The 22,096-nt window shown below is 49.2% G+C and overlaps 1 protein-coding gene across 1 annotated transcript in view; it reads right to left on the reverse strand.

Annotated features, from left to right (window-relative positions):
* Positions 1–22,096, reverse strand: part of Arhgap23 (Rho GTPase activating protein 23) — an 83,333-nt gene that overhangs the window by 612 nt on the left and 60,625 nt on the right. Inside the window, exons 17-24 of the mRNA XM_015506632.2 lie at positions 20,151–20,229; positions 16,510–16,583; positions 16,283–16,372; positions 15,544–15,669; positions 10,381–10,422; positions 9,781–9,877; positions 7,790–7,824; positions 7–162 (exon numbers count right to left, since the gene is read on the reverse strand). Coding sequence (XP_015362118.2) covers positions 7–162; positions 7,790–7,824; positions 9,781–9,877; positions 10,381–10,422; positions 15,544–15,669; positions 16,283–16,372; positions 16,510–16,583; positions 20,151–20,229 — 699 coding nt within the window. The remainder of the gene's footprint in view (positions 1–6; positions 163–7,789; positions 7,825–9,780; positions 9,878–10,380; positions 10,423–15,543; positions 15,670–16,282; positions 16,373–16,509; positions 16,584–20,150; positions 20,230–22,096) is intronic.

Genomic DNA, 22,096 nt, shown 5'->3' on the forward strand with positions numbered 1-22,096 from the left:
CGGCGCCCCGGGCTTGTGTGCCTCCTGCTCCGAGTCGTCGTCGGTGCTGCTGCCCAGCCCCCGCGCCTCCCGCCGCTTCTTCCGCTTGCGGTTGACCGCCGAGATGAAGGAGATCGCCAGCATCTCCCGGGCATATGGCTCCTTCTTGGGGGCCCACGAGCCCTGTAAGGGGAGACAGGTCAAGGTGAGGAGTCGGGGCTTGATGGCCTCAGCGCCCTCTACACTCACACCATTCACCCTCCGCAACAGACCCAGAGCAAATCGGAACCCATAAGGGCATATAAGACGTTCCTCCTCCATCCTTGTGTTAGCTGAATGGTCACCATCCTTGCGGAGACCACTCCAGCCCCTCCGCCATCCCGACGCCTTCCCAGCACCTTAATCCAGCTCACAGATTTTTCGGGGAACTGGGGCAGGTCCCCCACCCGCCTCCGAGTTCTATATCCATCCCTAGATAAACCTTTTTAGACACAGCCCTGCTATAGTCTCCCCACAGTGCCTAACACTTGACAGTTGGAGCCCACTTCACATACACAGTCCTGGTTGGAATCACCAAAGCTCCCTGAACACTAATCCCAGTGCCAAGCAAACACCCAAGTTCCCTCTCCACTCACCCCGTTTGGGAAACCTGCAATTCCACCTACACAGCAAATTCCACCTACACAGGGCTCAAATACACTTTCTCCTTTTCCCACCCAGCCAATCCCCAGCCCCAGATCAATCCAACTGCCAGCTGGCTGCCAAAAGTGCCTGAAGAATCCTGTACAGTGGACAGTTTGCATGGGAGCCTCTCCTTCCACCCCCAGCTGGGTGCACTGGCCTCTCCTCCACCAGCCCACCTGCTGAACCCTGGGATTTTGGTGAGGGCCTCCCACCATCTCCCAGAGTAACCTATGCTGCCCACCATAGTAGCCTCCTGGACCCTGCTTTCCATCCTCCCTTTCTGGTCTCCTGCTCCTTTGGGGGAGTTCCCAGAACTCTGTTTTCCACTCCCCTGGAAAATAATGTTAGCAAACAACACTGCACAAGGCCGCACTGTCCTACTCCACTCTTTCCTTTGAGTTCCAGAATTCCTCTTCCAACTGCAAACCCATCTCTACCTGGGTGTCTCCTGGCACCTCAAAACTCACCCATCTGGGTCCACGTTGTTCTGCCTGCCCTACCCCAAACTGCCTCCATTCCTGTTCCTGACCTTAAGGTGGCCTTGTGACTCCCCCCCTCTTTGCTCCTCTCAATTCTCCTGAGGGTCCATCACCAGCTCATCCTCAGTGTCCTCTTGTATGTTCTCACTCTGCCTTTTCCAGGTCATTCTTCCCCTCCTAATAGGGCTCCTGACTCCATCCTTGCTCCACCTGATCTCCCCTCCTCCAGAGCCCTCTGAAGCAAGAATCTGATCTCCTCTGAGCTTCGATCCAGACTTGCATGGCCCCACCCCCATTGGGACAATTCCTGGGGTACACATGGGGCCCTTCACAACCTCCCCAGGATAGTGCCCTGACCTGGACCCAACCCAGCCTTTACGCTGGTGATACTGCCCTACCAACCCTTTGAGTCACATGCCCTTTAACATTTCTGGCAACCATTAATGTCCCCTGGCCCTATTTGGTAGATCATCTGATCAAACTACCCTCTCATGCAATCTGGTTCTAGCACAGTGAAGTCAGAATGATCTCTTTCAGGGAATGCTGAGCCAGCACATTCACATAGAGGTCAAGGGGACAATCGAGGGGAGGCTACTAGAAACTGGGGCTAGCAGAAGCAATGGGTGCCAATGACCAGAGCTGGATGTAAGTCATGGTAATCAACTTCTCCCCTGCCATAGTGGTCTTATGAGTGAGCTCTCGGTTACTAAGGTATACAAACAGCAGCTCCCTTGGAGAGGTAAAGGAGACTCCTGCACCAGACTCCAGCAGCCTTTCTTTGGTCCAGTGTATTCACCATGCTGAGCACCTGCTAGATATCACACGTGTGTATTTGGAACCTGGCCAGTGCTTCGAGACCTAAGCAGAAATGAGCCCAGTTTAACCAGCTACTGATTAGCTAGCTGTTTTTACCCATTGCTATGGAGTGAATTGTGTCCCTCCCAAAACTTATGTTGAAGTTCTAACCCCCAATATGATGGTATTTGGAGATGAAACCTTCATGAAAAAATTAGGCTTCAGTGAGGTTTGAGTGCAGGGCCCTAATGGTGGGATTAATGCCTTTACAAGAAGAGATACCAGTGAGTTTGCATGTGGTTTTCTCTTTCCCTCTCTCCCTTTTTCTTCCTCTGCCTTGTAAGGATACAGTGATAAGGTAGATGGCCCTCCACGAAGCAGAAAGGGAGTCCTCCCCACAAACCAACATGCTGGCTCCTTGATCTTGGATTTTTAGCCCCTAGAACTGGGGGAAATGTCTGTTATTGAAACCACCCAGCCACAGTATTTTGTTATAGCAGCCTGAGCCAAGACACCTGCCCTGGCTGTCAGCTCTACTCTAATAGTTGTGTGTGTGTGTGTGGGGGGGGTTGCGGTGGGGGAAGGTTCTCTCTGGGGCAGGCTTGTTGTAATGGCTTCTGTCTCAGAGGGCAGGCACTGGAGCAGGCAACTAGCTGGCTCTGAGACCTGAGGCAGGTTACCAAAGTTCTCCCTGCCTCTTTCCTCAACTGTAAAATAAGGCTGATGCTATCTCTAGCTCACAGGGCACTTGATAGGATTAATAATTCTGAGCACAGTAATGTAGCAAGTGCTCAAAAAGTGGCAGCTGTTGATATTGTTAGGGATTTTAAACTCAGCAATCAGTGAAAACAGGGGGCATCACTGGTGAGAGCTGAACTGCTGCCTTCACCAGCAAGCTAATCATCAGCCTTGGGCCTCCAGAGAAGGGCTCTGAAAGAATTTGCTACAGGATTTTTGTATGAAGGTCTTTCCGGAGCAGGGGTGTGTGGCTCTCCTGTCTCGTTGGCAGTGCTGGGGCTTGAACCCAGAGCCCGGCACATGCTAGGTGAGCTCTCTACCACTGAGCTGCATCCCTACACACACAATTTTATTCCAATTTTATTTTGAGACAAAGTCTTGCTAAGTTGTCCAGACCGGTCTTGAACTTGCGATCCTCCTGCTTTAGCTCCAAAGTAACTGGGATTAGAGGTGTGCATCACCATGCCCAGCTTACACAGCAATTTTTATTTTTTTTTGTGGTAAAGGGGATCTAATCCAGGGTCTTGTGCATGACAGACAAGCACTCTACCATTGATCTACATCGCCTGTCCTGTCCTGTGATTTCTGAAGGTGCCTTAAGACCCGAAGTGGAGGGGAATCCCTGCTTTCCACTGTCTGTGGTTAGTACAAATATTTTCATGGGGCCAGATAGTTCTCTTTCGGGAGCAGGGTCATGAGGAGGTTACTTGTGGGGCTTAGGACAGGATGAGGAACTTGTGGTGAAATGGATTGAGACAGTGGGAGAAGCAGGACAGGGTAAAACCAGGAGCCCAGCTTCCCCCTGCGCCAGTGGGACCTTGGCAGGTGACTGAGCTGCACAGAGAGCTGAACAGGAGTGAGGAACCACCAGAGAAGACAAAAGGGTGCTCCTTCCCCAAGAATTAAGGTAACAGAGGAGCCTTCTGGTGTTAAGCTGGTGTGCCCCAGCTACGGTGGAACTAGGAGTGGCCTGTGATGTGTGCTGGCCACTGTCACATCAGGAACAGCCAGGACCATCCTCACAGGGAGGCAGCATGAGTGCGCGATTGTAATTTAGGGCACTGACCCAACTGGGTGTCCTGGGGACAGAACAGAGACAGGGCTGTTACGTCTAGAGCAGTGGTGTGTGATAGGCCTGGGAGCCCCCTATTCCAACAGAATCTTCCCTAGAATCTCAGCTGAGTCAGAAACAAAAAGAGGAGCAGCCCGGTCAGCCCCATGGCCTCCTGTGCACCTGTTGGTGGCGAAGACCCCACAGAGGCTCCCAGGAATGCAGCTGACAATGCCCACCTTAGTCAGGCAACAGAATCAGAGACTGTAGTGTCTCCAGCCCGTTCCCACCCATGGAGGCTCACAGCCTGGTGGGGGCCAGGCCCTGGTGCCCAAGGCAGCCCTTCCTGATGGCTGAAATGAGACACCTCAGGTTTTTAGATGCTTGGTGGCTCCTACCAGACTCTGACTCCCAGAATCTCATGGGTCAGACTACTGAGACCACCCACTACACATACAACTCAACATCTGCCACCTTGATGGCTATTCCTCTCTATTACTTAACAACCCGACAGCCATCTGTGCCTCTGTTTCTCAGGGGCTTGGTTGGCTGACTTAGGCTAAGGCCAAGAACAGATCTAATTCTGTGCCAGAAAATCCAGAATCACCCCAAGCCCAGAGCATTCTCCAAGGAAAGAGACCATTTAACCATGAGACCATTTAACCTATGCCTCGATGCCTTAGAACATGCCCGAACTTCCAGTTATTTGAACCTTCTGAGCCTTGGTTTTCCTATCTATAAAATGGGGAAGGTACAAAACTCAGGTCCTTTGTGAGGATAAAATGAAATAGACCTTAGTATAAAGTTCTCTGCATAACTGCTGGCATCTAGCAGGTGCTCAAGAAATGTGGATTCACTTCTTGTCTCACCCTACTAATTCTGAGTAACTCATATGAGTCACAATGAAGACTGAGTAAGTCTATAACAATAAAGACCCACTTTCTGAAAGGCATGTTCTACATTCAAGGTCTGGTGACTAAAAAGAGGGCCCTCTAAGGGGTCCCTAGGAGAATGCAGGAGGCAGATAAGCCCAGAACCTATTTGTGCCTGGGGAGGCAGGAATCACATTTTCTGGAATCTCTAGTGAAGTGGTCTGTGAGCTGCTGGGAGGTTGGTGCTGTATCTACTGCACACAGGGTGTGGTCACCCTTCTGGCTAGGGGACTTTCCTGGGAGTGGGGAAGGCCAGACCTAGCATGGCAGGATAGGGCTGCTGGGCTATGAGCTGGCTCCAGAGAAGGGGTCACAGCCTTCAGAGGCCCCCTCCCTGCCCAGACACTCCCCAGTTTCTTGGGATCCATGTCAGACTTCCCTCACTCCGCTCAAACCTTTCCCACCTCCTCTGCTCTGAGCTGAGGACTCACCTGCTTCACTGAGGACAGCCCTCCGCTGGGAGCGCCCAGCCACCCTCCACCAGCTGTGCACCTGTTTCCTCCCTCTCCGTTTCACTGGGGAGATGCCTTCTCCAGCATGGCTGGCTCCTGCCTGGGGGCTCCGGTTCCAACTCTCTTAACCCAAGCTTCCCCTCAACCTCTCAGCTTTGCATTGTTTGCTCTCAACATGATTCATAGTCAGGCTTCTCAAAGAGCTGTCTGCGCATGCTCTCTTCCCTCCCTCACCAGGAGCTGGTGTGTGGACTCATTCCATCTGGCTTCTGCCTCCACTGTACCCCAGGCCCCCGGGTGGCTAGTCATGTGCTTATTAGCTTACCGTCTTCTCCTCACTCGAAGGTAAGCTTCCAGAACCTATCTGCTCGGCTCAGTGTTCTATTTTCAGTAACCAGCACAGTGAAGACACAGTTGACGCTCAGTAAGTATTTGTGGTGTCACTAAATGAATAAGCTGATCCTGAGACACACTGTTAGGTTCTGCTAACAGGCTAATGCTATGCTGGCCTCACAGAATGAGTTGGAAAGTGTTCCTTCCTCTTCCATTCTCTGGAGGAGTTGGGGAGAATTTTTTTTTGTTGTTGTTGTTGCTGAGGATCAAACCCAGGGCAAGTAGTCTAATACTAAGCTACATTCCCAGTCCAATGTTATTTTAAAAATAGTATTTAAATGACATTTAAGTAATTATAATTTAAATATTATACTAATATAGTTGTATCTATCTCAGGATACATTCTGACAAACCTATCGTTAGGTGATGATATCGATGTGGGAACACCACAGTGGGTACTTACACAATTCCAGATAGTACAGCCCACTACACACTTAGGCAGGGTGGGACCACTGTCACATGACATTTGTCAACCAAAATGTCATTATGCATTATGTAGTAGTTTTTTTTTTTTTGTACTGGGGATTGAACCCAGGGCCACCCAGCCGCATCCTCAGCACCCCCCCCCGCCCTTTTTTTAATTTAGAGACAGAGTCTCACTGAGTTGCTTAGTGCCTCATTGTTGCTGAGGCTGGCTTTGAACTTGTGATCCTCCTGCCTTAGCATCCCTAGTCACTGGGATTACAGGCCACCCTGCCCATCTTTATTTTTAAATTATACTTTTGTATATATGTATGGGATTGGTTTAGCTAGAGGTTGACCAATTTTATTGAACCCAGGGGCACTCTATCATTGAACTACACTCTTAGCCCCTCTCTTTAAAAAAAAAAAGTATTTTGAGACAGGTTCTTGTTAAGTTGCCCAGGCTGGCCTTGAACTCACAGTCCCCTGCTGGCATTACAGGCATGCACCATCATGTCCAGATATGGAGTATTCTTTGTTGTAAGGCTTTTGATTATATATTCAATTTCTTTAATAAGCTAGCTGTCTGGGGCTGGGGATGTGGCTCAAGCGGTGCAGCCCGGGTTCGAGCCTCAGCACCACATACAAACAAAGATGTTGTGTCTACCGAAAACTAAAAAATAAATATAAAAAAAACTCTCTCTTTAAAAAAAAAAAAAAAAGCTAACTGACTACTCAGGTTATCTCTTTCTTCTTATGTGAGTTTTGTTTGGTAGCTTGAATTTTTCAAAGAATTGGTCTATTCTAAGTTTTTGAGTTTAAGGGCATAGAGTTGCTCACAGTATTCTCTGATTATCCTTTTAATGACTGGGTAGTCTGAGGAATGTCCCTATGTCACCACTGGTATTGGTAATTTCTGTCATTCCTCTTTTTTTTTTGGTGGTGCTGGGGATCGAACCCAGGGCCTTATGCTTGCACGGCAAGCACTCTGCCAACTGAACTAAATCCTCAGCTCTGTCACTCCTCTTTTTATTGTGTCACTTTGGCTAGAGGCTTACCAATCTTATTTAATTATTTATTTATGTCCAGCTTTTGGGTTCACTGATTTTTCTCAATTGTTTTCAATTTCATTGATTTCTGATCTTAATTAGTTTTGTTAATTCTTTCCTTTTGCTTGCTTTAGGCTCCCCAGAGACCTTAAGAAATGTTTATCACAGCAAACATAGTTATTGCTAAGCCCATTTTATAGATGAGAAAACCAAAGATCAGAAAGAGATTAAATAGGAGCTAGGGATATAGCTCAGTTGGTAGAGATCTTGGCTTGCATACACAAGGCTCTGGGTTCAATCCCCAGGACCACACACACACAAAAAAAGATTAAGTAACTTGTTTAATATCCCCAAATCACCAAGTAGCAGAGTCGGGATTCAAACCCAAGACTGGGGCTGGGTTTGTGGCTCAGTGGTAGAGCGCTCACTTATCAAGTGCAAGGCCCTGGGTTCAATCCTCAGCACCACATAAAAATAAATAAAATAAAGGAATTGTGTCCAACTACAACTAAAAAAATGTTACAAACAAACAAAACAAAAAAACCTAAGACTGTCTGAATCCAAAGCCTATGCTTCTAACCACTGAAGCGCGCTGCCTCTCAGCCGCTGGACTCCCAAGCCAGATCTTTCTACTACACCAGATGCCTCACCAAACATGGCAAGGAGTGGGGCTACTCTGCTTACTCTGGACTCTCAGGATTTCCCTCCCTCCCTCCCAGAAACCTTCCACTTCCCTCCTGGTCTAACTGCCATTCTAATTCTCTTAACCAAAAGACAGTGGGTGGGCTTGTGTGGGGGAGGGAAGTCAAAATCCCAGAATTGCCTGGGCCCTTACCTTGGACTTGGCTGAACTGCAGGTGGTGGAATCTGCTGGTGAGAGACACAAAGAAAACTGAAAGTTGGATGGGGCAAGAGAAGGCCGAGCCTTGTGAACACAATTCTTTTGCCTCAAAGGCTTCCGAACCCAGGGAGTTCAGAACCTTGAGATCTCCCCAGGCCTTAGGAGTGTGATGGAGTCTGATGGCATTTTCTATGGGATGAGGATGAAGCAAAAAATGATGTCAGTCACCACTTCCTTCAGAGGAAGGAGGTGACATCAGACTTCCATCCACTGAACCCTCCTCTTTTGCCCAGGATTAAGGGCAAAGGGGTGCTTGGCCCGATTCCTCTCCCCTTCCCCACCTGTCCCTGTTACTCTAAAACACTGGAGAGAAAATGCCAAACACCAGATGCAGTCCATGGAAACCACAACAGAGAAACACAGCAAATCACAGATGCTCTGGAGAAATGGAGACCACACGGTGCATAGAAAAGTGGGGGCCTACATCCACTCTTCGCCCCCCACCCCGAGGACATGAGAAGGAAGAGGGACCATTTAAATGACCAAGTAAAGGGGTGGAAATGAAGTGAGTGGGACACAGGGGTACAGTGGGCTGGTGGTAAGGGTCCCGATAGGTTCCACCTCCAGTGCAAGGTGCACCTGCCCTTGGGGCAAGGTCTCTATTGATATCTGGAGTCATGAAGGAGGGTAACATCATGTCTGTTGACTAGGATACCACTCCCTTAATATCACTGGGGCGGGGAGAAGAAACGGGAAACAAGTCCTGGCAGTGTCCTCTCTAAGGCGAGAGCCAGGGGGTTGATCCAAGGGCCTCCCAGGGTCCAAGTGGGGAGTGGGCAGGTGCGGTTAATCCACACTCTCTGGCAGGCAGGTTAGAGGTCCCCCAGCCCCCTCCCCCTGCACACGGTGAGAAGAGCAGGATGGGCTGACCACACGCGACACACACAGGGCGTTGGCAGCAGGTGATTAGAAGAGACAGGGGGCTCCTCTGCCATCCCCCTACCAGGTCCTCCGGCCCCTCCCGTCTCCTCCCAACTAGGACTATGTGGGCTGCATCCTGGGACAGGAACGGGACATGCTGTGTTTGTTGGGGAGATAGACAGTGGCTGCAGCCAAGAAGAGAGTGGCCATGCACTTGCTTCTGAGCATGGAATTAATCTCTCCTCTGCTAGGAGGGGCCCAGAAGCCCTCAAACAGGACTAAGGGGCCAAGTGACCAGAGCCCTGAATGGAGGCGGAAGCTACAATCTTTGAAAGGTTTCTGGGGGCATCACTGGTCCCTGGGCTGGGTCCTCAGTCAAGTCTCCCTCATGTTGGATAACAGAGAGATGGCCACAGTCTGAGCTGGGAAGGGCAGCCACTTGATGGCCAGATTTCCAGGTAAGGGGGAGCCAGGGTCCGGCTCGGGTAAGCTCCTCCCCCAGAGAAGGAGTGTAGCGGGGGAGGGGCAGGGTTGGGGGCTGAGGGGTGGGCTGGGAACCAGCATGGGCAACTGGTGTGTGGGGTAGGGTCCTCACTGCCAGGGTCATTTCTGCCTGCCCAGCCTTCTTATAATCACCCGCCACTGTTAGTGACCGAGGCCGCGAAACCGCACTGTACCCTTTAAATTTCCAACAGGTCCGCTGGAGGAGGGAGGCGGGAGAAGAGAAGAGGGCAGGATGGAGGGGTGGGAGGAGAGTGTGGGAAAAGAGGAGGGAGGGGCAGGGTGCAAGGAGAAAAGGAAGAAAAATTAAAAAGAGGAAGCACACAGCTGGCCCCTGAGGAATCAAAGGCTCGGGAAAGAGACCAGCAAGGAGGGTGAGCAGCCTCTGCACAGCCCGCGGTGGGGCGGCTGAGCGACAGGAGGCTGGATCCCCCAGAAGGGAGAAGGCCAGCCACAGCCCACTCTCCAGGGTGGGAACAGGAAAGAGGGGCATCTGGCCAGGTTTCTGGGACCCTCAGGATGGCAGAGCCCACCCCCCATGCCCCTCCAGGCCCCACACTAACCTGAACCTGGGTCACCAGGGGGCACTGTCCTGCCAATGTTGGGCAGGAGGTACTCGATGTTGGGCACTGACTGAGGCTCCTTGTCATCTACAGGGGTCTGCAAAGAGGAGGGAGGGGTCAGCCAGCGGGCCCCCAGGTGGCTGGACTTCAGAGCCCTCAGCAGGTGGGGCCCAGGTCTCCTCCATCAGACTGGGGCTCTCCACAGCTGGGAGGGTCTCCCTCGCTAGGCAGGCGCCTTGTGGAGCAGGCCTTACTGTCCCCACAGGACCCTTTTGTGCTTCGCCAACAAGGTGGAATCCCAAAGGCTCCATCAGCTGGGGTCAAGAGCTCTCTCCCCACCCCCCACCCCCAGGACTGGAGCTTCCTATGTCTTTCACAAAAGACTGGAGGGCAGAGACCGCCTCTGCTCCAGGACTGGGTTTCCCCAGAGCAAGGCCTCTCTCCCTCATCAAACTGGGGGCTCACCAAGGCAAGGACTGTGCCTCCTCCCTCAGACTGGGGATGCCCCCAGGGTAGGCACTTCCCCTGCTTGAGTCTTGCTGTCCACCCAGCCCCTAGGGCCACCTCAAAGCAGACCCCACCACCCTCTGCATCACTTACCCTCTCCCCCTTGTCCTCATCATCACTGAAGAACCAGTCTGACTGCAGAGGAGGAAGAAGGAAGGAATGAAATCAACATGAGGAGAGGGAAGACAATGATACCCCGGCTCCTCAACCTGCTGGCCCGAGGACCCATCTGGTGCAAGGTGCCCCTCTGGCCTGGCTGCTCGAGAGGGCTCAGAGGGAGGTTGGTGGGTCCTGGAAACTCACCCTACAAACTGTGAAAAACCCTTAGGGAGAGAAAAGGCAGGACCCCCGTATATCAGGCAGGGAATTTCAGACTTAGGTGGAAGAGGGCCCACCACAGACAGGTGACAGGCCCTGGACACTGCTTTTGCCTGTTTTTCAACACAGTCCTGAAGTCAGGGTGGGGGGCAACAGAGCCCTCTAGTGGCAGCCAGGGCCACTGCGGGTAGAAGGCCAGACATGGCTGCTGGAGCTGAGTGTGCCCAACACCACCTGCACCATCTGAGGCTATGCTGACAACTGGCGTCAATCCCCTGTCTAGAAAAAGAAATCAAGAGCTTTCTCACAAGTAACAGGATGGAGGATAAAGTAAAGGCCTCACACCTGCTGAGGATGTAACTCAGTGGTAGAGTGCTTGACTAGCATATGCAAGGACTTGGATTCTATCTGCACCTCAACCAAAACAAAACCCAAACCAGAAAACCCCAAAACAAACTAAAAAGCTGGTTAGCACATTCCTGTAATCCCCGCCACTCAGGAAGCTGAGACAGGAGGATGGCAAACTCAAGGCCAGCCTTGGCCATTTAGCAAGAAAAAAACAAACAAAAAAGCCCCCACACTTAAATATATCTTGGGAAATTTGAGAATCAAAGAAAAAACTTCTAAAAGTATTTTTTGGGAAAAAAATCAGATTGCTTACAAATGACCAAGCACATATATGTTAAGCTTTCAGCAGCTGTAACAGACACAGGAAAAACAAAGAAATAATATTTCCTGTGTGTTAAAGGAAGATCATTTTTATACCCTGCCAAACTTTCATTTAAATTTGCATGAATATAAAGCTATTCTAAGACATCAGGGAGTTCACTACACAAAGATTCTCTTGAGTACTTGAGCAAGTAATGAAGTAAATCCAGGCTGAAGAAGTAAGCTCTGAGAAAGATGAATAAACAGCATAGAAAAGAGTTCTGTTATCAAAATAAGCAGTGAAACCCACACACATATACAAACACATGAAATGCATGCACAACAACTGGAATTCAAATTCAGAAGGGAGACCAGACAGTAATGCACTTGGCGTTTATACTTGAAAGCCATAGACACTGATAAGCTTTGGAAATTGACAGTGACAATTAAGTCTAAGTATAGGTTTCTACAAGTAGGTGGTAATTTCCTGAATAAAAATAGAATGTATAATTTCATATCAGGAAAATAAATAGTTCAGTCTATCCAAAACAAGGAAGGACAGACAAGTAAAGAAACAAATATAGTATGAACAAATATACTATGAAAATATAGTAAACAGAAAACAAAATTTAAGATGGCAGAAATAAATACTAATGGTCTAAAAATTACAACAAAATAAATGAATTAAATTCATTGATCAAAAGTGAGAAACTGTTGAGCATGGTGGTGCATATCTGTAATCCCGGCAGCTCTGGAGGCTGAGGCAGGAGGATCACAAGTTCAAAGCCAGCCTCAGCTATTTAGTGAGGCCCTAAGCAACTGAGCAAGACCCTGTTTCTAAATAAAAAAATTAAAAAGGGCTGGGGATGTGGCTCAGTGGTTAAGCACCCCTGGTTGAATCCCTGGTACCAAAAAATTTAATAAATAAATAAATAAAAAGTTAGAGACCAAGGGTTACATTTTTAAATTAAGTACGTGTGGGGCTGGGGATGTGGCTCAAGCAGTAGCGCGCTCGCCTGGCATGCGTGCGGCCCGGGTTCGATCCTCAGCCTCAGCACCACATACAAACAAAAATGTTGTGTCCGCCGAAAACTAAAAATTAAATATTAAAAAACTCTCTCTCTCTTTAAAAAAAAATAAAAATAAAAAAATAAATTAAGTACGTGTGTGTGTGTTTATAACATACCCACATATAGTCTACAAGAGACATTTAAACACAACAACACAGAAAGTATGAAAAGTCATGAATCAAAGAAGAATATTCTATACTGGTAAAAGGAACAATAGATCAAGAAATATAATAAATCATAGCATGTATGCATCTAACATCTTTTTCTCTCTCTTTTTTAAAATGTTTTTTTGGTTGTAGGTGGACACAATACCTTTATTTCATCTATCTATTCTTATGTTGAGCTGAGGATTGAACCCAGCACCTTGCACGTGCTAGGCGAGTGCTCTACTGCTGAGCCACAACCCCAGCCCTCTCTCTCTTTTTCCATACCAGGGATTGATATCAGGTGTTAATCACTGAGCCACATCTCCAGTCCTTTCTTTTTAATTGTATTTAGAAACAGGGTCTCACTGAGGTGCTTAGGGCCTCACTAAGTTGCTAAGGCTGGCTTTGAACTTGTGAATTTCCTGCCTCAGCCTCCCAAGCTGCTAGGATTACAGGTGTGGGCCACTGCATCTAGCTAACATCTCTTTATATATATCAAAAAACAATTCATAGAACTACAAGGACTAGAAAAATTAATATGGTAGGTAAAAAAAAATAAAAAGATGCTCTGGACGACACAATGAACAGTCTAATCTAGTGAACACACCTAGACTCTTTCATTCAATGACTAAACATATTTTTCTAGAACACACATGAATCATTCAAAACCAACCACAGTGGAACTCTCAATAGCTTCTCAGGAATCAGCATCATACAGACTATGTTCTCTGCTCATAATGGGATAAAATGAGAAATAACAACAGTTAGAAAAACCTAAACACCACCTCAAGACTTCCCATGTCTGGAAACATAGCAATGATACCATGGAGTAATTTTGCATTCAAGAGGAAATCATAGCGTAATTATAAAATACCTAGAGCTAAATCACAATGAAAGCACTACAGGTAAAAATCTGTGGAGGGGAAAACCTCAATGACTTTGCATATAAAATGACTTTTTAGATATAACAACAATCCATGAAAGAATAATTGATGAGATAAAACTTTAAAATTAAAATTTCAACTTTGTGAAGGACAAGCTAAGAGGATGAGAAGACAAGTCATGGACTGGGAGAATTATCGGCAGAGTCTACATCTGATCAAGTACTGTTGTCCAAACAAAGGACTCTTAAAACTCAACAATCAGAAATCAAACAACCTGATCAAAAAATTAGCCAAAGACCTTGAACACCTCATCAAAGAAGAAAGACAGATGGTAAATAAGCTGTGAAAGGGCTGGGGATGTGGCTCAAGAGGTATTGCGCTCGCCTGGCATGCGTGCGGCCCGGGTTCGATCCTAAGCACCACATACAAACAAAGATGTTGTGTCCGCTGAAAACTAAAAAATAAATATTAAAAATTCTCTCTCTCTTTAAAAAAAAAAAACATTAAATAAGCTGTGAAAAGATGCTTTACATCATGGTCTTCAGAGAAACCCAAATTCAAACAACAATGAAGGGCTGGGGCATGTGTGAGGCACTGGGTTCAATTCTCAGCACTGCACATAATAAATGAATAAAATAAAGGCCCATTGACAACCAAAATATATATATTAAACAACAACAAACGAAGCCAGGCTGGAGGCGCACGCCTGTAATCCCAGAGACTTCGGAAGTTTCCAAAATTTGGAAGCAACCATGAGTCTACAGTTTGGACAAGCCTCCCCCAGAGGTCCCCACTTGGTCCCAGGTGGCCCTACTGGGAGTGATGGGACATAGTGGGAGGTCCTTAGGTCACTGGCTTTGCCCTAGAGGGACTGTGAGCCCAAGAGGCCCTCTCCCCCCCCACCTCTTGGCTTCCTGGGAGTCTGCGTCCCCAGCTCTCCAGCCTTTGCCAGAGGCCCAGAGCAGGGGTGCCACTCCACCGTAAACTGGAGCTACAGAGCCACCCACTTTTCTCTCGCTAAGTTAATCATCTCAGATGTTCATCAGAGTGACAGAAAGCTGACTCATCCGATGTCCTTCAGTAGGTGAATGGATATACAAACTAGGGTGCATCCAGACAATGGGGTGTTATTCAATACCAAAACTTATTAACTGTGTGAACTTGAGCCAGGCACTGCCTCTCTGAGCCCATTTCCTCATCTGTTAAATGGGGGGTAACAGGACCTGGATTTTTCTTCTCTAAAGTAATCCTAGCAGCTAGGGAGGCTGAGATAGGAAGACCAGGAGTTCAAATCTAGACTCAACAACCAAGCGAAGCCCTAAGCAACTTAGCGAGACCCTGACTCAAAATAAAGAATAAAAAAGGGCTGGGGATGTGGCTCAGCGGTTAAGCGCCCCTGGGTTCAATCCCCAGCACACCCCCTTACCCCAGACCCTAGCCAAAAAGTGTCTATGAGTGCAGGAATGTTCTAGTTGCACCTCCTCTGATAACAAGCTGCCAATCTTATTTCGGGTGCAGGCACAGAGAAGGAACCAGAGACTCCACTGGTTTCAGTGATTCATAAAATCATCCCTGAGCCCCCAAAAGCCAGTGGTGCTGCCTCTGGGTTTGGCTGTGGAAGACTAAGGCCTCCTGCGCCCTCTGCTGGCCCCTTTGGGTTCTTCAGCCTGCATGGGCAAGGCTCAAGGTGTCACCAGGAAGCCAGAAGGGAAGTCAATCAGCAGGAGACACACAGTGCACCAGGGCAGGGTCCTGTCTCAAGCCTACGTGCCCTGCCCCATTTGCCTCTTCCTTATTTACCCCAGGGCCGGTGGGGGTCTGGAGCACTAGAGACCAGGCCTCTGATGCCCAAGTGAGGCCTTTGCACCTGTGTCTCCCAGGCACCTCTGAGGCCCTCCTGCATTCATCACTTGTACCCTCCAGGCCAGGAGTGGCTCCCTTCCTCTCCTCCCTCTCCCTCTCACTGGCATCTTGGAGGCTTGGGGGCCTCCTGGTCCTCCTGCTGAGGACCCGACAACCCAGAATGGCAGGGATTCTACCACTCATTCCTGTTCTGCATCCCATTGCTGGTAAGGCACGTGCCACCCCAGCGGCATATTCTTCAGCCGCTGAGTATGGCAGGTGCAAGGTGCTCAGGGACATGGCGGGTCCCCAGGCTGTCAGGGCGCATGCACAGAACAGGCTGCTTACGTGCTGGATCAGCGTCTCAACGATCTTGTAGCGGTCAGGCATGTGGGTCACCATATCTGTCATATTGTCCTCAGATGTCCTCACCAACGTTGGCCCAAAGACCAGGGCCAGGTTCCGAGGCTCCATCTGGGCAGAGGAGGGAAGCAGACCGGGATCAGTGCACTGAGCTCTGACTCCAGCACCTCCCAGTCCTCTCTCACTCTAAGCCCCAACCTGAGCTGTCCCAACTTGAGACTAGACACCTTCTTGCATGGGCTTACAGGAGCTTGGCATGTGGCCCAAAGGCCAGATCTCAGTCCCACTCATGGCCAGGCCTAACAGCCATGAGCAGTGTCAACCTGAACATCTATACAGGGTCACCCAGAGTGGGTTAGTGCAGCAGTGGGGGACCTTGGAGTAGGAGACATGTCGGGAGATCCCAAGGGTATTTTAGAAGTAGGAAAAATCCTGTTACTCCCCTCATTCTCCCCCCTGCAGAACCAAAAGACAAGGAATTTGATTAGAAAAATGCAATGCAAGACTTTGAGCTAGATTACAGGACACATTTCTACCACACATGGGGAGCCATGGCTGTCTGCTTCTGGAAGACTTGCAGGAAACGGCGCTCTGGGGAAAAAGCCCTGGCTGGCATACAGCGGATGGGGTGGGGGATAGAAGGGCCGTAGGGAGGAGGACTTAGAGCACTGGGGACCCCAGAAGTCCTACTCTTCCCTCCGGGCCGTGCTGGAGCCCCGCCCACCTTGTTTTTCTCCGAGTGGTCCGCAATGGTCTTGAGATGGCCCACGAGAAATTTGAGCGTCTCGTAGTAGTGACCTGGGAGATCCCGGATCTGGGGAGGAGAGGAAGGGCCGGGGTCAGGCTGTGACAGCCCCCCACCCTACCTGTCCCCACCCCAGGGAGGCTGGACTCTCCCCTCAGCCCCCGCCCGCCCTCTGTCACCTTGGCCTAAGGGCAGCCCGTCCTCACCAGCTTCCGCAGCGTTTTCATCCGCTCCCTCGAGTCCTCGATGCGATTGGCCTCAATGAAGTCATTGTATTTGTCTAGAAAAGAGTGAGGGCTCCTCAGAGGTGGGAGGCAGCCTGTCCCAGGCCAGGGGGGACAGGAGCTGCTTCAGCCCACAGAGGAGGCCCTGCCCCGAGGGCCATGCTCCGAGCCCATGGTTCTACCTTCGGGCTCCAGGGCCAAATCAGGTGTGCGCTGACCCGACAGCCCAGGTGAGTTTGTGTGGGAAGAAATATGACCCGAGCTTCGGATGTGTGGCACTTGCCTATAATCCCAGCTATTTGGGAGGCTGAGGCAGGAGGATTGAAAGTTTGAGGCCAGTCTGACAACTCAGCGAGGTCCTGTCTCAAAAATAAGAAGTGGGGAGGAGGTAGCTCTGTGGCAAAGCATTTGTCTAGCATGTTGAGGCCCTGGGCTCAAATCCCCTGCACCCCAAAAATATAAAAAATAAAGACCTGAATTCCATGTTGATATTAGAAAGGGGTCTTTGCCTCAGTTTGTAAGACAAGGACACCAAGATTCGGCAGGTCAGAAGAAACGGGAGGAGGCTTCCAGACACCCCCACCTGTATCAGGAGTCCCCCAGCTCCTGAAGTTCTCAGAGTCCATGGGGAACCTTAAAAAATGGAACATAGTGAGCCTACTCTGAAATTCATCAGGGAGGCTAGGGGCGAGGCTCGGAGATACAGTGCATGCTCAGCAGGTGCAAGGCCTGGGTTCCATCCCTAGCTCCAAAAAATAATATAGCATTCACCTAGATAAGAACAAGATGTGTGTGTGTGTGTGTGTGTGTGTGTGTGTGTGTTATCAGTGACTGAACCCAAGGGCATGCTGAGTTACATCCCCAGGTGTTTTTTTTTTTTCTTTTGAGACAAAAAGAAAAAAAAAATGCTTTCCCTTAGTTGCTGAGGCTGGCCTTGAACCTGTGATCCTCCTGCCTCAGCCTCCCAAGTTGCTAGAACTACAGGCATGCACCCTTGTGCCCGGTGCCAAGGATAACTTTTAAAAGAATGGTGAGGGCCAGAGGCACCCTGTGGATCCCAGGTACACAAGCTTTGGGCTTCGGCAGAAAACAGAGCGGAGCGATGAGGAGGCAAAGGGGACCGTGGAGGACTGTTCACATGACAAAGGCAGCAATCCGATGGGGGTTGATAAATGTCCCAGTGACAAGTGGCCATCATTGGTTGGGGGGAGGTCTATTTCTATCTCACATAATATACAAATGAAGTTATTTGATAAAGTCAAATATACAAATTAAAAGATCATTGAGGAAAAAAAAATAAAATAGTTTTACAATCATAAGACCTAAACATGGGATGCAGAATCTATTAAAAAAAGATGAATGGTTTCAACATTTTTTAAAAAATTGTTTTCAATTCTAAATTGAAATTTTTTTTTGTTTTTTGTTTTTGTACCAAGGATTGAACTCAAGGGCACTCAACCACTGAGCCACACCCCCAGATCTATTTTGTATTTTATTTAGAGACAGGGTCTCATTGAGTTGCTTAGCATCTCGCCATTGCTGAGGCTGGCTTTGAACTTGCCATCCTGTTGCTTCAGCCTCCCGAGCCTCTGTGGTTACAGGTGTGCACCACTGAGCCCCGCTTCTAAACTGAAAGATTTAAAGGGAAATGGCAGACCAGAGCAAATATTTGCAAAAACTCATTAGATTAGCAGCTAAAGATATGAAGAATTTGTCCCCATGGGCCAATACCAAAAAAAGAGAACCCAACAGAAAACTGTGCATGCAATATGGATAAGTGATTACAGAAAAAACAACAACAACAAAAAAAAGCCAATAAACTAATAAAAAGAGATTTAGGCAGGCACAGTAGCACATGCCTGTAATCCCAGCTACTCAGGAGGCTGAGGCAGATCAAAAATTCAATCCCAGCCTTGGCACCTGAGAAAGACCCTGTTTCAAAATAAAAAATAAGGGCTGGGGTTATAACTCAGTTGGTAGAGTGCTTGCCTCACACGCACAAGGCCCTGGGTTCAATCCCCAGCACCACCAAAAAGATTCACCTCAATAAATCATATTTATATATAAATTGTTTCTGACCTTTCCTTTTAAAAAAATAAATAAAAATAAAAAAGGCTAGGGATGTAACTCAGTGGTAGAGTGCTTGCTTAGCATATGTGAGACCCTGGTTTTAATCCTCAGGCCTGTTAAAAAAAAAAAGAGAAAGAAAACAGAAGAGATTTATTTAATCTCTCTAGTAATGAGGAAAATAAAAATGAGAATAAGGAAATGCCATTTCCTGTAGTCTAGCAAAAATTTAAAATATTAATAATAATATGTGTGAAGCCCCAGGCTGAATCCCCAGTGCTACCAAAAATAAAACAAAAACTAAAAAGTTGATAACACCCAATGTTGATGGGGATGTGGGGAGACACCCACCCATGCTGTTAGTGGTGGTGGGAACTAGGGGCTCCTCTACAATTTCACATCAGCTTGCAATGCTCCTTAGGGACACTGACCTAGCAATGCTGTGTCCAGGAATCTATCTAGGCGTGCAAGGACATGTTCAAGGAATCACTGAAGCAGGGTTTGTAATAGCAAATATTTGAAGACAATATTTGCCTCTACCCATCCATAGAGAAATTAGTTTACTCGGACTATTCGATACTATGTAGTTTAGGAGGAGAGTGAGGCAGGGCTCTCTGCGGTGACACCAGTGCATCCCAAAATTACAACCCTACTTTTATTAAGAACAACTCAAGCCAAGTGTGGGGGCCCACACCTGTAATCCCTGTGGCTTGGGAGGCCGAGGCAGGAGGATTGCGAGTTCAAAGCCAGCCTCAGCAATTTAGTGAGGCCCTAGGCGACTTAGCAAGACCCTGTCTCGAAATAATAAAAAGGGCTGGGGATGTGGCTCACTGGCTAAGTACCCTTGGGTTCAATCCCAAAAAAAGAAAAGAAAAGAAGAACAACTCAATCAACGGTGTGCTGCAGCTGTTCACACAGACTCCTCAGAGCAAATTGTGAGCATCTCTTCCTAATTCTGTTGGTGACATCATGTCAGCGGCTTGAAATGAGCCGCAGTGGGAGTATTTACACCATGGTAATTGGAAAATACCACCCACCCAGGCTTTTCCCCAGGAAAGCCAGATGTGAAACTCTTACCAGCACGCCACTGAACACCGACTCCAAAACCAGGGCGGCCTAGGGGCTTTCTCATGTGAGTAAGAGCGTCAGGAAGGAAACACGACAGACTCATGACCATGAGCTGGGCTCGAGGCAGACTCCGCCCCTGACGGCCTGCGTGCCCTTGGGAAGGCGTTCTACCTCTCTGAGCCTCTGCTTCCTATGTAAAGGGGTCCACGGGACCTGGCTCAGGAGTTGTCATAGGGAGTGGGCACACAGCAAGTGCCCAGAAGGTATCAGCTGTGACCTCTGGGGAAAGCAGCGCAGGAACAACAGGGACCTCTGTTGGTTACTTGATTCTCTTCGCACTAGCTAAGTTTCTTACATGTTTCTTCTTCCTTTTTTTCTTTCTTTTTTTTTTTTTTTTTAATCAAAAGACTATAACCCACAGCTCTAACTGAAAAGCGCCCAGGGCAGGTGAACTGCTGCCCCTCACTCCCGCTTCTGCTCCTACTCACCATCGGTGAAAAGAGGCTCCGGCAGTTTTCGGAAGAAGGACTTGAGCAGGCTGCTGATCACATTGAGGTCCTGCCAGCGCTGGGGAGGGGCAAAGATGTCAGGCCACAGGAGGGCCCACCCCGGAGACCCAAACCCACACCCCCAGGCCCAGGACTGGCGGGCCAGTCCAGCTGCCCACACCTTTTCACCAGTGCACACACCTGGCCCCAGCTCCTCCCTGCTCCAGTGAGCCCAATGCACCAGAATTGCCCATCAAGGAAAGGACCAGGGGCCTTCTTTGGGCCAGGCACCGTGAAGAACAGAGTGAGCAAGAGCCTGGTCTCTGCACCCTGCAGGACCAATCAGCTCCTGCCTCCCAGTGCTCCTCCTATCCACTGAAGAGTCATCCTCAGACACCCCTTCTTCCCCAAAGGGTAAGCATCCGTGGCACAGCAGTGCATTTCTGCCTCAGGCCCCTTGCACCTGCTCTTCCCTCAGCTGGAAGCTCTGCTCTGTATGTGACTGGTTCCTCATCCTGTCTACCTGCTGCAGCCCAAGTAGCCATGGACACCACTGCCATGCTGATTGTACCACAGCCCCACCTTTGCTTCTTCCATGGCACTTACCCCAATCTGTCATTGTTCTGTTTTGCTCCCTTGTTCAAGCCTATCTCCCCGTGGACTGTGTCCTTTGTGAGAGCAAGGACTCCTGTCTACCTTATTCTTAAGAATGAGCGGGGGCAGTTGACTAGATCACAGGAATCCAAATGGGGCAATTGTGCCCCCTGAAGAAATTTTGCAAAGTCCAGAGACATTTTGGTTTTTATGACTTGGGGGTGGCCACTCACATCCAGTGCATAGAAGCCCAGAACATCGATAAATTTACTACAGTGCAAAGGAAACCTCACCAACAAACGAGTATTCTACCCCAAATGCCAACTGTGTCAAGGTGGAGAAATCCTGGTCTAAATGGATCATGGCTGAATAGAATGAACCGAGAGGTCTCAACCCCTTCTGTCCACAGGGGGGCGGTATCACCCTGTACCTCTGCAGAGTCAGGAGCCACACCTCGCTGGGGCTGGTTCAAAGCACCCTCAACAGACACAACTCCATCATTACAATATATACACACTGGTCACAATGGACCCACAGCTTATGCCGGACAGTCCTGCAAACAATACACTCCCCACCAGCTCCACACAAGGCACTTCCGGCACCCTCCACCACCAGCGGTGTCTAAGACCAAACAGCACGTCCTGCTGCGGCTCTCCCTGGCTGAGGCAGAGTGCTGTGCTTTTCACATGCCCACCCCCCACCCAGCGTGGCTCCTGCCCACCCCATTCCAACGTTCCTCCTAGCTCCAGGAGGGATAAGAGTGCAGGCTCTTCCCTCCCAGTTGCCAGGTCTAAGAGCTTAGCTGATGCTTAGGACTCCTCCTGTGTGCCCGGCCCCAGCTTCCTGAGCATCCCCCTCCTGCCACCCCACTCAGCTAGACCCAGACTTCCTGCTGCCCACCCTGTCCCCTGACAGCAGCTCCCTTGGTTATCCCTACTCAGTCCCAGCATAAACTCAGGCCACTCCCCAGTCCCATCTCAGCCTATGGACTGATGATGCTGTCACTCCATGCAGGTGACTTACTGCCATCCCAAAGCCAGTGGGGCCATATTTGACCCAACCTCTCTCGAAAATCTAAAGCTGCTCATCGCTCACTTCTGCCAGGGACAGAGACTCCACCGCCAGCTCAAACTTTTAATATTCCTGGTCATCCTTCCTGCCCCTCGCACAGCCAGTTCCTAGAGTTGCTCCCTCATCCCCATTCCCCTGGGGCCATATTATGGTTTAGGTGTGGTGTCCCCCAAAAGCTCATGTGTTAGAATGAAAGAAGGTTTGGAGGAGAAATGATTGGGTTACAGCCTTAATCTAATCAGTGGCTTAATCCCTGATGGGATTAACTGAGTGGTGGCTGG

This window comes from Marmota marmota, unplaced genomic scaffold (genome assembly GCF_001458135.2).
Source record: "Marmota marmota marmota unplaced genomic scaffold, marMar, whole genome shotgun sequence".
In the NCBI taxonomy this organism is placed as follows: Eukaryota; Metazoa; Chordata; class Mammalia; order Rodentia; family Sciuridae; genus Marmota; species Marmota marmota.